The 15513-nt window shown below is 38.4% G+C and overlaps 1 protein-coding gene across 2 annotated transcripts in view; it reads right to left on the bottom strand.

Annotated features, from left to right (window-relative positions):
- Positions 1-6593: 6593 nt before the first annotated feature.
- Positions 6594-15513, bottom strand: part of TRIM25 (tripartite motif containing 25) — a 31977-nt gene continuing 23057 nt past the window's right edge. Inside the window, exons 9-10 of one of the 2 annotated variants that reach the window (XM_007481838.3) lie at positions 15387-15488; positions 6594-10877 (exon numbers count right to left, since the gene is read on the bottom strand). In XM_007481838.3, coding sequence (XP_007481900.1) covers positions 10348-10877; positions 15387-15488 — 632 coding nt within the window. In that variant the 3' untranslated portion in view covers positions 6594-10347. The other variant, XM_056816549.1, reaches the window with a different exon arrangement.

Genomic DNA, 15513 nt, shown 5'->3' with positions numbered 1-15513 from the left:
CAATGTCTCATGAATGAGAAAACAGGAAAATCATAAGAACCAGACATGAAAATTCAAAAGGCATAGCTACATGGGGCCATTTCGTGTAGGCACAAAGTCCTTCACACTGGTCCACTCTGGCAAATCCTATCCATTATCTGTCATTGACAAGGCCTGTGTCCAGCATTTGGTAGGCTTAGTATTCTCAACAACTCTGGGTGATGTGAACCTGGTTTTCTCATTGCTATCACCTTCTGCCCAATTCCATTTCATGTCTATAACATCTAAACTATTTACTAAGTCCTAACTTCCTACATTAAAACAATACTTCACTCTGCTGGCCTTTTATTGTTCTCTCATATTAAAGGCTGTCCCCAACATGTAATGGGTGGTAAAAGGGAAAGGTAAGGTTTTTTTCCTACCATCCTTTCTTCCTTCCCTAAAAAAAAAAGCTGTTCCAAACATGTAGCTAGGGGAATATTATTTTCTTCCATCCATCCATCCATCCATCCATCCACCCACCCTTCCTTCCTTCTTTCCTTCCTTCCTTCTTTCCTTCCTTCCTTCCTTCCTTCCTTCCTTCCTTCCTTCCTTCCTTCCTTCCTTCCTTCCTTCCTTCCTTCCTTCCTTCCTTCCTTCCTTCCTTCCTTCCTTCCTTCCTTCCTTCCTTCCTTCCTTCCTTCCTTCCTTCCTTCCTTTCTCAAACTTACAAATTTTATACAAATTGTTATAGCAGGGGCAGCTGGGTGGCTCAGTGGATTGAGATCCAGGCCTGGAGATGGGAGGTCCTAGGTTCAAATGTGACCTCAGACATTTCCTGTGTGACCCTGGGCAAGTCACTTGATCCCCATTGCGGAGCCCTTACTGCTCTTCTGCCTTGGAACCAATACACAGTATTGATTCTAAGGCAAAAGGTAAGGGTTTTTAAAAAAAGGTCAATACAGAGGAGATGGAAGTTAGCCTTAAAAGGAAAAGCACAAAGAGTCAAGGGGACTGGGAAAGGCCTCCTGATAGAAGTGGACCTTGAGCTGTGTGTTAGAGGAAACCGGGGAATCTAAAAGTAGGAAAGTGGGAGAGTGTGCATTCCAAAAAACGGAGACAAACAGAGCAAAAGACCATCTGGTCTTTTGAGATGGTCAGGTGAAGAACAGCAAAGCAGATCTGGCTGGACCATAGACAATGTGGAGGGAAGTGCTGTGTTATAAGGCTAGAAAAGCAAAGTGAGACCAGGCTGTGGTGAAGTTTAAATGCCAAAGGGGCTTATATTTTACTTGAATGATAATAGGGAGCACTGCAATTTATCAAGTAGAAGACAGCCAAAGCTGGACTTAAACTTCACAAAAATTACTTTGGCTACCTGTGGAAAATAGTTTGGAGCCAGAAGAGACTTGAAGTAGGAAGTCCAATCTGAAAGTTATTGAAATAGTCTAGGTCAGAGGTGATGAGGGCCTGGACCAGGATGGTGACTGTGTGAATGAAAAGAACCAATATAAATAATGACTACAACTATGTAAATGAAAGAAACTTTAAATAGGAAAAATTTTTATTTTTAAAAGCCTTGGCTAATGCTGACATTGACTTATAAAGCATATATCAGTCTTCCCTTTAACAAATGGAAAATTACTAATGGGTCAGATTGTATATAGAAAAAGTGAAATAAGGAAAGGATAGAAGGAAGTAGGGGGAATAAAGTGGAGAGGGAGAGAGAGAGAAAAAAAGAGAGGGACAGAAGGAAGTAGGGGGAAAAGAGTGGGTGGGAGGGGAAGAGAGAGAAAAAGAGAGAAAGAAAGAGAGAGAGAAGGAAAGGGAGGGACAGAAGGAAGTAGGGGGAAAGAGTGGGTGGGAGGAGGAGAGAGAGAGAAAGAGAGACAGACAGACAGACAGAGACAGAGAGAGACAAACAGAGAAGGAAAGGGAGGGACAGAAGGAAGTAGGGAAATAAAAGGGAGAGAGAAAGAGAAGGAAAGGAAGGAGAGAAGAATCAGCAAAATACTAAATTCCTAGCAGTGACCTGGGCAAGTTACTTAGTTCCAGTTGCCAAGTCCTTACTGCTCTTCTGCCTTGGAGCAGATACTTAGTATTGATTTTAAGAGAGAAAGTGAGTTTTTAAAAAAATACTAAATTTATAACATCTTTGTGTATTTAGAAAAGAAATAAAGTTCCAATGGAGAATCAGGAGTGGTATAGGGAATGGTAGATCACATAAAACTGAGTTTCCTGGGGATATGGAATCAGGAGTCCAGCCCATACCCAGTTCCTCAGAAACTTCCCAGAATCATGCCAAGTAAGAGTGAAAACAGTCATCTGTAGGACAAGAGCAATCAGGCTATAAAAAGGAAGTATGTGCATCTGTACATGCATACATGTATTTCTTTGAGGTCATATGGCAGGGAGAATGGGGGGATGTATGAAGAATGGAGAAAAGACATTTGTATGCTATAAATATAAATGGTGGCCAGGAATGGAAGTGTGACATATATGAGTCAAAAGGTATGCTAAGGAATACAGCTCTGCAACAAGCACAATAGCCACGCATGCTCCTGGCCAAAGGTTTGCAAAGTAGGGCAGAGGGCATCACTGCTTTTTCACAATATCCCAAGGACAGGTCATACTGTCCCTGGATCTAAGACTTAGATCAGAGGTTCTTGACCTTTTTCTGCGTCATGGATCCCTTTTACAATCTGGGAAAGCCCAAGGATTCCTCTCAGAATCATGTTTTTAAATACATAAGATTACAAAAGAAACCAATTTTACTGAGAGTACCAAAAAAAAAAATCAAAACAAGAAGTTTCCAGATCCCAGGTTAAGAGTCCTTGCATCCTATTCTATCTCAAGCATTTCTAGCTTCTTCATAAAACAGTCTCAGACGAGCCCACTGTTGCCTAGTTAATAGTGATGCTATTTTCCATTTTTATCATTGTGGCAACCTGTTCTGGAAAATGATAAGGACCTTCCTTCTGCCCTGCAGCTGTACCCTCCTTCCTTTATATGTTACCTCCTCAGAGTTCTTACCGTTCTATTTGTATCCCAAGCATTTTTTAGTTTCTTTAAAAAGAAATTTTTTAATGTATTATGATTTTGACAAACATCAACAAGTAGGAACATTTCTTTGTATAATAAGAAAAGGGGATATTTGTTTATCACACAATGTATCATTGTGTACTTTCTTAAGTATATGTATTGTTTACCATGTTTCAATGCTGCCTTGCTTTTCCCCTTCTAGACTTTTCTGCTCTTCTATATACTTTTGTAACTTTTTTTCAATATACCTCCAAAACCTGCTGCATTTATTAAAATTTTTTTCAAAAGATTTTAACTATATCTATGTAGTATCATCTATTATTCATACAGTAACATTAGGAAGTTGCTGAATCCAAACACAAACCTAATACATCATAGAGCAAATTCCAACTTGATTTTTTTTTCTTCTTTATTTTTAAATATTGTTAAATGGTTCCATGATTCAAGTTCTTTCCCTCTCCTCTTTCTTCCACCCTCCCAAGATAACAATTAATTCCACTGGGTTTTACATGTATTATCACTCTGTGTCCCCAGTATTTAACTCAATAAATGGGAGTTTTCTCCATTTATTTTTTCATTCATTCATGAATAGTTGTAACAAAACAAACAAACTGTGTGTGTCCTTTTGGTCATGAATGCAAGCCAGCAGCCTCTATATTGCCAAGTTAATGTTTTTATTTCCCTAAATTCCTGCCCTTTTGAATTTCCATCAGTTGTATGTTGGAAGGATTGTATTCATGTTTTCCTTTGTAATTCTAGCACTTAGCACAGTAGGCAATTCATAAGTGATTTTTGAAATGAATTGAATTGAACTGATAGGCTAGGGAAGGGACCTCAAAGGTCATCAAAATTCATTTCCCTTAGTTTTCATTTCCATTTAATTAATTTATTACATCAAGGTGACTAGATATCCCCCCAAACTGCACTAGAGAAGGCATCAAACAAAATGACAAATTTATGTGTATATGTGTGTATATATATAAAAATATATATATAAAACACATTATATATATATATAAAACACATTATATATATATATATATATGTTATAGATGTTTCTATTCATCAGTTTTCTCTGGAGGTGGCCATTCTCAGTTATTCTTCAAACAATATTTCTGTTGCCATATATAATGTTCTCTTGTCTCTGCCCATCTCACTCTTCATAATTTCATGTAGGTTTGTTTTCATTAACCTGTTCATCATAACCTGTTCGTGCACCGTAGGATTCCATCATAATCAGAAAACATTCCCCAATTGATAGGCATCCCCTCATTTTCCCATCCTTTGCTACATAAGAGAGCTGCTATAAATATTTAATAACATAGGTTCCTTTCCTTTTTGCCTGATCAGCTTAGAAAATAAACTTAGTAGTGGTGTTACTGACTCAAAAAGCATTCAGTTTTATACCTCTCGGGGCATAATTCCAGATTGCTCTCCAAAATGGTTACACAGTTCCACCAACAGTGGAACTGTTTTTCCACATCTCTTCCAACATTTGTCATTTTACCCTTTTATCATTTTAGCCAATCTGATAGGTATAAGATGATATCCCAGAGTTCTCTTGACTTGCATTTCTCTAATCAGTAATGTTGTAGAGCATTTTTTCATATCCATATAATACATAGCTTTGATTTTTATATCCAAAGGGTGCCCTTTCATATCCTTTGATCATTTATCACTTAGAGGATGATATTTAAATTATACAATGAAATATTGAATGATAATGAAATTTATTCTTAAAAATTTGACAAAAATCACTATATATTTGCAATATACAACCTCTATCTGAGAAACTACTAAAATTCTCCCCAATGTTCTGCTTTCCTTCTACTCTTGGCTCCATTAGTTTTATTTGTACAAAACTTTAGCTCCTCAAACTTACTCAAGCAAAAAAACTCTGTAGTTAAATACCATGCTGACTTAAGATCAAGAAATACAATGGGGAGTGAGGGGGAAATACAATGAGAATTACACAAGGTGACTACTTCTACCCTCAGACTGCACAGAAAGTCTATTAGAAGTCAAATCCATAGCAGTATAGGCAAACAAGCTCAAAGTCTCTCAAAATAGTTAGATAGGCCAGAGAAATGTGCTGCTTATGTTTAGAGGCACCAAGGACAGATGCCTCCCCTAGAAAGCCTGAGGATCTGAAATTCACACCAGCAGAGTCTTGTGTCTTCCCAGGAAGCATTTACAACCAGAAGGGATAACCTCACATCGGGCACAGCTCTGACCAGATACCCCAAACCCAGGTTAAGATTTTATCCTAAGACACCAGAGAGGACCCTGAAGATTCGATGTTCTAGACATTTTAAAATTCAGGGGCCCAAAACCTGGGGGTACCCTGGTGACTCAGGATGAAACCAAATAGGATTGACCATTTCAACCAAAAGCACAACAAAGGGCAGACAAAAGACCAGTTTTGTTTTGTTTTGTTTTTAAGCCCCCATTCAGGGACTAAAGCTGAAGAAAAAGTCAACTTTTATAAGCAAATATTTTATTATTACAAATTCAGTTGACCCAAAAATCTAATGTGAAGGAGTGATGCCATAACAACTGCAAGCAGAGATACTCAAAAGAAAAAAAATATATTTACAAGAAGTATGTGAATATGAAGAAGTAATCAAAAAATGAAATACAATTTCTTAAGAAAAGAATTAGAACAGCTTAGAACAGAAAGTGGTCAACATTATCCAAGTACCAGATTCCCTGAAAGTTAGAATAAAATAAACTGAAACCTTGCTGAGTCTATAAGACACCAAGAAACATTAGAACAAGGAGGCAGCTAGATGACTTAGTGAACTGAGAGCAAGACCTAGAGACAGGAAGTCATGAGTTCAAATTTGACCTCAGTCATGACCCCCATTGCCTAGCCCTAACCACTTAAAAAAAAAAAAAAACCCTTCCCTTCCAATTTAGAATCAATACTGTGTATTGGTTCCAAGGAAGAAGAGTGATGAGGGCTAGGCAATGGGGGTTAAGTGACCTGCCCAGGGTCACACAGCTAGGAAGTGTCTGGGGTCACATTTGAACCCAAGATCTCCTGTCTCTAGGCCTGACTCTCAATCCACTGAGCCACCTAGCTGCCTCCACCACTCTCCTGAGTTGGAATCAATACATAGTATTAATTCTAAGATGGAAGGTAAGCATTTGAAAAAAAAAAAGAACAAAATCAAAAGATTGAAAAAATAGGAGAAAACTCAAGATATAGGATATCAAAAGCAGTTGTAAAACAGATCAAGAGGTCATTTCAAAATAATTAGATTCCCTGAAATACACAATTTTTTTAAAATCTTGGAAAAAATTTAAAGAAATTATAAATGAAATCTACTCAGACCTATTAGAACCAGAGTGCAAAATGATGGCAGAATCCACTAATATCCACCCTGAAAGAAGAGTTTAGAGGGAGGATAACATGAAGGAAGTCACTGGAAAAATAAAATTTTAAGGAAACAAATAAGGAATAAACAAATATGTGAATATGATGGAATATTACTGTGCTTTAAGAAATTACAAATATGATGAATACAGAGAAGCATGGAAAGATTTATATCTCAAACAAACATGGAGGTGAAAAAAAAACAAATAGTCCATTTGTGACATGATAGGACACAATTTTATTGAATTCTATTTTGATGTAATTTTATTGGATTTAGTTTCAAAAGGAACCATTGATTTAGACCATGTTTATATCAGACAATCACAGAACTGATATTTTCCATGGGACATGAAAAATAAGATCCGATAGCCTCTACAATTTTCAATGGAGCTCAATGGTAGGGTGCAGATTAAGGATACATCATGAGCTACAATTCCATCTCAAAGTTATCAATGATGAAAAACAGAAAGCATCTATAAAACATTAACCATGTGTACAGGGAATTCAAAGGCAAAAACATGTTGGGGGCAGCATGGGACAATGGCAAGAGCACCGGGATCTCAGTTCAGTTTGGAATCAAATCCCACCTCTAACACTTGCTGTCTATGTGATCCTGGACAAATTGTTTCACTTCCCTGGCCCCGGTGTCACCTGCAAAATGAGGTTAGATGAGATGGTTTCTGAGGACCCTTCTAGCTCTACCTTTGTGATCCTATTAGCTTGTAACTTTTGCTATATTTTGCTAAGTAATGCATAATAAGGAAAACCAGGCAAAAACAACCAATAGTGATTAAAGTGACTCAACAAAAATGTATGCAACATTTTGCCCCCCACTCATAACATTAATCATTGTGGGGTGGTAATGTGGAGAGTACAATTAGCTGACAGCTAATTGTACAGCCCTTTCCTCCTGCATCAGTCACATATTGTTACAATAATTAACTTGATTCTTAAGCATAGAACTATATATGATAGTCCCTCAGGCCTCCATGACCCCAGCCCCTGCTTCTTTATGGCATTTATATTCAAGGAAAAGCTAGAAGTATAATTACAATAGCTCAAAGCCCTGAGTTGGCAAAGTTCCTAAAACTTAGATCCTAAATGCTGGAGTATGCTTGATGTGATATTTAAGAAACAAACGAAAAACATATTTCTTGGAGCTTTATCTGCCCTTTACACTTTGGGTCAGAAAAATATTAGAGAAATCGGATCTTGTACTATTTTCTTGCTTAAGGAGGTTGACATAGAGTGGTCCCCTCCCTCTCATTTGTCCTCAGGCTTGTCTCCTCCTGAAGCATTTTCCCCCCATGCTACATACATTTCCTATTTATCACTCTAAAGTGAGGAGGGAAAGTGAGGAAGGGGACCTAGAGGTCTTCTTTCTCCCACCTAAATCTCTTGGAGAACAGGAACTAAGTGAACTTTTGTATGTCCCAAGAGAACTTCCTAAGGTATCCTTATGCATAGTTTCAACCATTTTTTCGATTAATCTCTTGTAAAGAGTAACTCTGCTTTATTATTCTCTCACAGAGTGACTATCAAGAGAAATAGTGGCAGATCTTGCTAAGACACAACTCTGCCACCATACTCGGGGAAAGAGAGAAGAGGACAGATTGTCTGTCCTTAAGATCCAGGGATTTCTAAAATTAAGTCTCAGAGCAAGCCTTCTGTCCCAGAGGACCTAAGAAGGGCTTTAAAAGATGAGAGGGTGACTCCAGAACTTTCCTTCCAGTGTCCAAAGAGTAAAAACAGTTTCCCTTGGGATCCTGATGCCTAACTACTCCACAAAACCCAGGCCATTACTTTAGGTCATTTATATTTATGACAGGTTTTGTGCAAGTTATTAGACTAAACTCTATTACATGGGACATGGATAGAGGTTTCTGTGAGATGCTTCCACAGATAATATTTTCCCCTCAAAAAATGTATATATTAGGTGTGAAAACATCTATGTATCCGAAATACCTATTAAAGACAATAATTCCCCAATAATGAAAACTGACAATTTCCTCTATTTTTGTTTCACAATTATTTTCCTTGTGATCCTCCCAAATCCCTAATTTCCCCCCAGGCTAACACTTCAAGCCCCAGAGCATTCTGTGCCCAAATTAGTTGGGGGAATGCTAACCTACTAACATAGACAACCAAATTTCAAAGAGGAAGAATAAAAAAGAAAAAACTAGAGACCCCTGTGGTATAAAATTAGAGCACTAGACTTGAAATTCAGGAAAGATCTGAGTTCATAGTCTGCCTCTGGCACTTAAGTAGCTACATAAGTCACACCCTCTACATGCCTCCGTTTCCTCATCTTATAAAATGAGGGTGAACTTCACAGCATCTACAATGACTTCAAGCTCTAAATTTATGAACCCAGTGGCCTCAACATGAATGAACTGTCTAACTCTTCAAGGGAGTCTAGTTTAAAGTCCCAAGTACGTGTTCTTTCTAGCCTCCCAAAGTCATCAGGATGCAGTCTCTTACGAGACACAGTCATGTGGAAGATTCAGACATTGTGCACACCTGGTTTGTGTCTAGACTTGCATCTACATACTGCCAATAACTCATTAGCCCATTGAGGAAATACAGACAAAAATGAGTTATTCACAAACGAAGATGTGAGAAACACTTCGGCAAAACCATGGTATCATGCTAAACAAATTCAGGTTTGAAAGGAGGGAAGATTAACAAGCTTCCAAGAGACTGGATTAATCAACACCACCAGTGCTATTTCTCCTTCTGTAAACATGTACCATGATAGGAAAGGTCTCAGTGAGCCTCAGGAAAGGGAATGGTAGTCAGATCTTTCCAAAGCCCGATGGCTCATTTTGGACCTGGTTTTAGAGTCTTGGATTGATCAAGGAATGCTCTTAAAGGATTATCAGAAAGGAAAATAATTATTCTCACCTGAAGAGAGGGCAAATACAGTGACAGGCTCTATTTCTGCCAGCAGTAGCAAGAGCATTGCTTTTAGAGCCAGAAAAGTGGAGCTCAAATCTTTGCTCTGGTCACACAATTTGTATGACCTTGAGGAAGTCAAATGTAAACTGGATCCCAGTTTTCTTATCTATAAAATAAAGGGATTGAGCTAAATGATCTTTACAATCGCTTCCAGAGCCATATCTAAGACTCTGATACTTTCTCAGAAAGGAAAAGTTTTTTTAAAAACTACCAACAGTGAGAAAAAAATGATTTTTTTTTTTAATTTTGGTTCTTTGGTAAAGAAATGTTGAAGAATTTCTTTTCTTAGAACATGAAAATATACAAGCCCCTTCTTCCCTATTTTTACCAAGTAACACAAGACTAGTTAGCAAATCTCTTGAAACTCTTTCACTTGTGAATTATAAGTTGTGAGGTTAGCAGGTGTGGAGGAAGGTTGGCAATCAAGATTCCAGCCTTGAATGCTTCTCTTCCTACAACACTTAAGAAAAAAATAATACAGAGAGACAAAGATGATCAGGAGCATTAGGGCTAGGGGAAGAAAAAATGGCAGGGGATAGTATAGCACATGAATTAAACCCAACCCTCAGGGCATACCCAATAAGGCATGTACCTGGCAGCCTGTAGGACAGCCTGTACTAGTTATACTTCTCTGGGGTTTGGGAATGAGTAGCAGTGCTCTAAGTCTGTGCAAACTGCCCAGTGGCCTGCTATTACCAGCACTGGCCTATACAACTTTGAGATGTCACATCACCTAAAGAAAATGTGATTTTAGGTTTTAAAATTCACCCCAAGTACCATCCACTAGCAACATGAATGCTCTTCCCCATCCCAAATCCATTTCCAAACATCACACAGAATTATCTCTAAAATTATCCAAACAAGAACATCATCATGGTATCAGAGAAGGAAGTTTCTCCTACAATCAATCAATCTTAGCTCAAAGAGGAGAGTTATTCGAACTCAGCACAGGATATAACCCAAGTTGGACATAGTGTGAACACTAGGTCTCACCCTTTGAGTGAAATGACTTATTTCAGGGAGCAAATGGAGAGAGTGGTGCCACTCGAGAATACCCAAAAGGCAGGGTACACCACCTCTGAAAATTCCACCTTGTACTTGTAGATCAGGCTGACTTTGTCTGTGATGGCAAAGAAAATGACAAAGCCATCGTCGCAATTCAGGAGCACGCCAATCCTGGTGGCCTTGGTAAGGGGCAGGTTTTTCTCCACATCATTGTGCCAGGTGGAGATCTTGGTATTGAACCACTCCACACACCAGGAGGAGTTGTTGCGGCCCAGGCGGCTGTCAGGACCCTGGCGATCCATGCTGGCGTAGCAAATGCCAATGCCACAGAATGTGTTCTTCTGCAGCTCCACCTCCCAGTAGTGGACTCCCCTCTTATAACCATGCAGACCCAGCACCTGAGAGCAAAAAGTGAATCTCTGGGGATGGGGTCGGTAATTCTGGGGGACTGTGGCCACAGATGCGACAGTGTAATTCTCCGACAAAGCCACTTTGTTGTGGGCAGTGTTGAAATCCAGAACCACTTGAGTAGCATCTAGAGAAAGACAAGACCCTTGGATATGGAGGATGCAAACAAAAAACTGAAAGTAGTCTCAACTTTATCTTCCCATCTCTACCTGTTCATCCCTTCTTCTAGCATCAGATACCCCTTGAAATCACCCACCTTTGATGAAGCTCTTCCACGCTGACCTCCGAAGAGTGCTTTACCATTCCCATCCTCATTCCCAATTACACACCTTTCTTTATCCTCAATATATTTACCCAGAAACCTGACCTAAAATTACCTGGCACTTTTTTTTAACTTCTCCATGCTTTATAAGGGGAATATATAAGTGGATGGAGCATCACTTCTGAAGATTGGGAGGACTGAGGTGGAGTGGAGTAGAGGGGAGAGGGGAGAGAAGGGGAGGGGAGAAAAAGGGAGGGAAGGGGAGGGGAGAGGAGAAAGAAAAAAGAAAAGAAAAGATCATCTAAGCCAATCACTTTGTTTTATTTTGGAGTGCTGGGCTGAGTCAGAAAGATTTGAATTCAAAACTGTTCTTACACTTCCCAGCTAGGTGGCCCTGGGAAAAATCACTTAACCTCTTTTTGTCCCAGTTTTTTCATCTGTAAAATGGGAATATTAATAGCATCTACTTCCCATATAAACGTTAGCTACTATTATCGTTATTATTAGTTATTGAAGCCCAAAGAAGGGAAGCTAGTGGTCCAAGGTAAGCAATAGCATCAAGATTCAAGCCTAGATCACCAAGACAATTCAGAGCGCTTTCCATTATCACTCCCCACCAAGCAAATATTAGATTTTTCGCTCCTAGAGAGAATGGACTTGGTACTGTGCCATGAATCTAGGGGGAGTGAACCAATCATCCGAGTTGGTGTCAGGAAGATCCAAGATTAAAGCCTGTTTGAGACACCGAAGAGTTGTGTGATCCTGGGAAAATCACTTCAATTCTTAACTTCAAGGGACAGCTCAGTGAATAGAGCCAGGCCTCAAGGCAGGAGATCCTGGGTTCAAATCCAGCCTCAGACACTTGCTAGCTGTGGGACCTTGGGCAAGTCCTTTAACCCCCATTGCATAGCCCTTACCACTCTTCTGCCTTAGAAATAATATAGTATTGATTCTAAAACAGAAGGTAACAGTTAAAAAAAAGAATTCTTCAGTTCTCTCATCTATAAACTAGGGATAGTAACAGTAGCTAGAGCTATGCTTATAAAAAGCTCTACACGTATTATGGCATACTTTTTTGTATGTCTGGGTGCATACACATATATATTTGTGAAATAAACTATTTTTATACTTATATATATTATATATTTGTACTCTCCATATACATATACACATACATATACATATATATATAATACATAGGCATCCCTAACACATCATGGATGTTAGAGGCATAGGGCCCCCACAAACTGGAAAATCTGCATAAAATCATTGGCCCTAACTTCATACCAGAGAACAAGTCTGAATTTTTTCTTTTTCTTTTATGGGATGTTTAGAGTGCCTTATTGTAAAATTTGGGTTAAGTATTTGGCTATGGACTATATATAAATTAATGTTAACATTTCTAGTCTTTCACATCTGCTGGCTTTTGCTTTTTTTACAAACTTTAACTTTTTACTTTTTTAACTCGAACAAAATTTATCTATATGTAGATTAAAAGATAAAATCTATCGATATTATACAATACTATATACATATTTTATAAATTTTGGAGTTTCTAAATTTTTTCAATATTGTGTACTATGCCTTTATTTGTTGTCTGCAACATCTGTAAGACTCCTCCAAAATTCTTTTTGTTTTTTAAACCCTTACCTTCTGCCTTAGAATCAATGGTGTGCTTTGGTTTCAAGGCAGAACAACAGTAAGGGCTGGGCAATGGTGGTTAAGTGACTTGCCCAGGGTCACACAGCTAGGAAGTAGCTGAGTCCAAATTTGAACCCAGGACCTCCAGTCTCTAGGCCTGGCTCTCAATCCACAGAGTGGCTCAGTTGCCCCCTGAGTTTAATTTCTTATGCCAACTCCCAATATATCAAAGCTTTACAATGAGGAAAATTGCAATGCAGAAGGGAAACTTGTATATTATATATTTAATATAGTATATATATATGTGTATGTATGTGTAATAATAATAATAATAATAATACCTATGTCACAAGGTTATTATGAAAACTGTACAAATGGAGATTTGGAGCCTTTGAACTTCATCCCCCAGAAGTCCCTTAGTATTTCCCAAAATTCCATTTTCCTGTGTCCCCACATTTTGCATGATTGTATTTAAGTGACTGTAACTCCTCCTTCATCCTCTTTTGAACCTGTGACCGGGCTGACGTCAGGCAGTTCTTTTGTTTTAGTTATTATTAATAAAACATTATAAAATATAATATTTAGTTAATTTATTTAATTTAATTTAGTTAATTAATTTAAATACCCACAAAACCAAGAGGCATTATAAGTCACTTGTAAATCCTATCTATGGTTTTTATTATTATTATTAACTTTAGGTTTGAGTATCAACTACCAGTATAATACATAGAGAATGTAAGCTCTTTGTGCCTTTTTTTTTTTTGCATCCCCAGAGCTTAATAAATATTTACTGACTGGCTGATTAATTCTGGGTAAACTACTTAAGACTTTTTTTTTTTAAGGTTTTACTTCTTTATTGAGAAACACTTTTTCCAGACTCCATAAATTGGATCCTTCAGATAAAACCTAAACAAAATTGCTTCCAGACAAGCTCTTTTAGAAGAGAAAAATTAAATCATTGAATTGAAGGTTAACAGGGCCCAGGCCACACACCATTTTGAGCACTGAAAAACTTTTTAGGTTTTGAAAAATTGATCTTTCAAATTGATTTTTCCCCCAAAGAAAAAACATACAGAATGGCAGCAGCTTCTACCATCTCCTATTTGGTCTGGAGTATCAGGAAGAGGCTTCCACGTGTTGAGGGAATACTTAATGAAGGGACTGTTTAGCTTCAGAGTATCTGGTGTTTCTGGTCTAAGAGACACCTGGAGAGCTGCTTACGTCGTCGTCATCATCATCATCTTCTTTTTAGCATGATGAGCTTGTAACACTGCAATAGCTTCCTTCACCTTTGAATGGAGGGATTCTGGAGACTCCAGCAAGTGCAGAATTTCTGAATTATCCAATTCTAGCAGCATCCCTGTGAGCTTCCCTGCTAGACTACTGTGTGTGGTTTGAATCAATCGAAACAAACATTCTCCCAGCACCTGCTTCCGTTGCTTGGGGGAAACGGCAGCCAAACAGGAAGCTATCAGGATCTCTCGACCCTTCACCTGGGCTGCCAGCTGAGGTGGCTGCTGAGGCTGGAGAGCTGGGTGGGGAATTTGCACATTTGCAGAGTATTTGTAAGGAGGACCTTAATTTTATTTGTAAAATGGAGATAATATTTTACTAGTCTAAGTATAGTCTGGATCTTGCTCAAAAATCTAATTCATATCAGTCAGTGGGTCTTAGCTACAGCAACTGAGGTAAGAATCAATTTAGCAGAGTGGAAAGAACACTGAATTTGGAGTTGGAAGACTTGAGTTCAAATCCTGACTCAGCCATCTAACTATTTTCATGCTCTTGAAAAGCCATTGCCTTAGTTCTTCATCTATAAAATGAAGGAATTGGACTAGTTGCCTTTTCAAGGTCCCTTCCAACTCTAAATCTAAGAAAATAACAATGAAAGGGACGAAGATCTTAGAATCTTAGATCTTGAGTTGGAAGGGACATTGGAGGATATCTTGTTCTTATTTTACAGATGAAGAAACTAAGGTCTTAGGTAGTTAAGTGACTTGTCCAAGGTCACAAAGCTAGAATTGAAATCCAGAGTGAGTGTTTATCTTTAGTGTACCACTCCAAAAAGGAGAGAAGTAATGATTAAAATATAACAAAAAATAATTTTAAAAGACTATTTTTTTACCACAGTAATTTTATGCTGCTTTTTCCTTCATGCTTCTCTTCCCTAAAGACATCTGGCAAGTCATTAAACCCTGACTGCCTAGCCCTTGGTTCTCTTCTGTCTCAGAACTGATAAAAACAGAAGGTAAGAGTTTTAAAAGGTGTTTTCTAAAGATATCATTTGGGGGACACAGCCTACATTTGGGGACAACATATATTAGGCCCAGAATTGGTAACATTTTTCTTCTACCCATCATTAATAAATGAACACTTCTTTGTTGCTGATACTAATAAGCCCAGTAACCATTCATATGGAATGAAATGAGATATGGCATGAGTGAAAGGCAGTATGGTATAGTGGAAAGAGACCTGTATTTGGAACCAGAGTATGGGATCAGATCTCTTCCCTTCTCTGTAAAATAAAGGAGTTTGGACTAGATGATCTCTGAAATCCCTTCTAACTCTAACTATATAATCCTACGAGATCCCTCCCTGCACCTCATTTTTCCCATTTACAAAATGGGGGCAGGGGTACAGGGAATGAAGAGGTGGATGAGATCATCTCCAGGGGATTTCCCAGCTATACATCCTACAATCCTGGGGATTTCCTTTATTGATAATGGTACTTACATTGCAGGAGCTCTGGTCTGGATTTTGCTAAGAAGGTTTCTAGTATTTGTGTCTTCCGAGTCGGTGAGTTCTTTGGTAAGGCAGCCGCACCTTTTTCTGTAGCTACAGAGGAGAAAACTGTCATCTT

The sequence above is a fragment of the Monodelphis domestica genome, chromosome 2 (genome assembly GCF_027887165.1).
Source record: "Monodelphis domestica isolate mMonDom1 chromosome 2, mMonDom1.pri, whole genome shotgun sequence".
Classification (NCBI taxonomy): domain Eukaryota; kingdom Metazoa; phylum Chordata; class Mammalia; order Didelphimorphia; family Didelphidae; genus Monodelphis; species Monodelphis domestica.
Note: the sequence above shows the minus strand (reverse complement) of the source record. Positions and strands in the feature narration are given on the sequence as shown.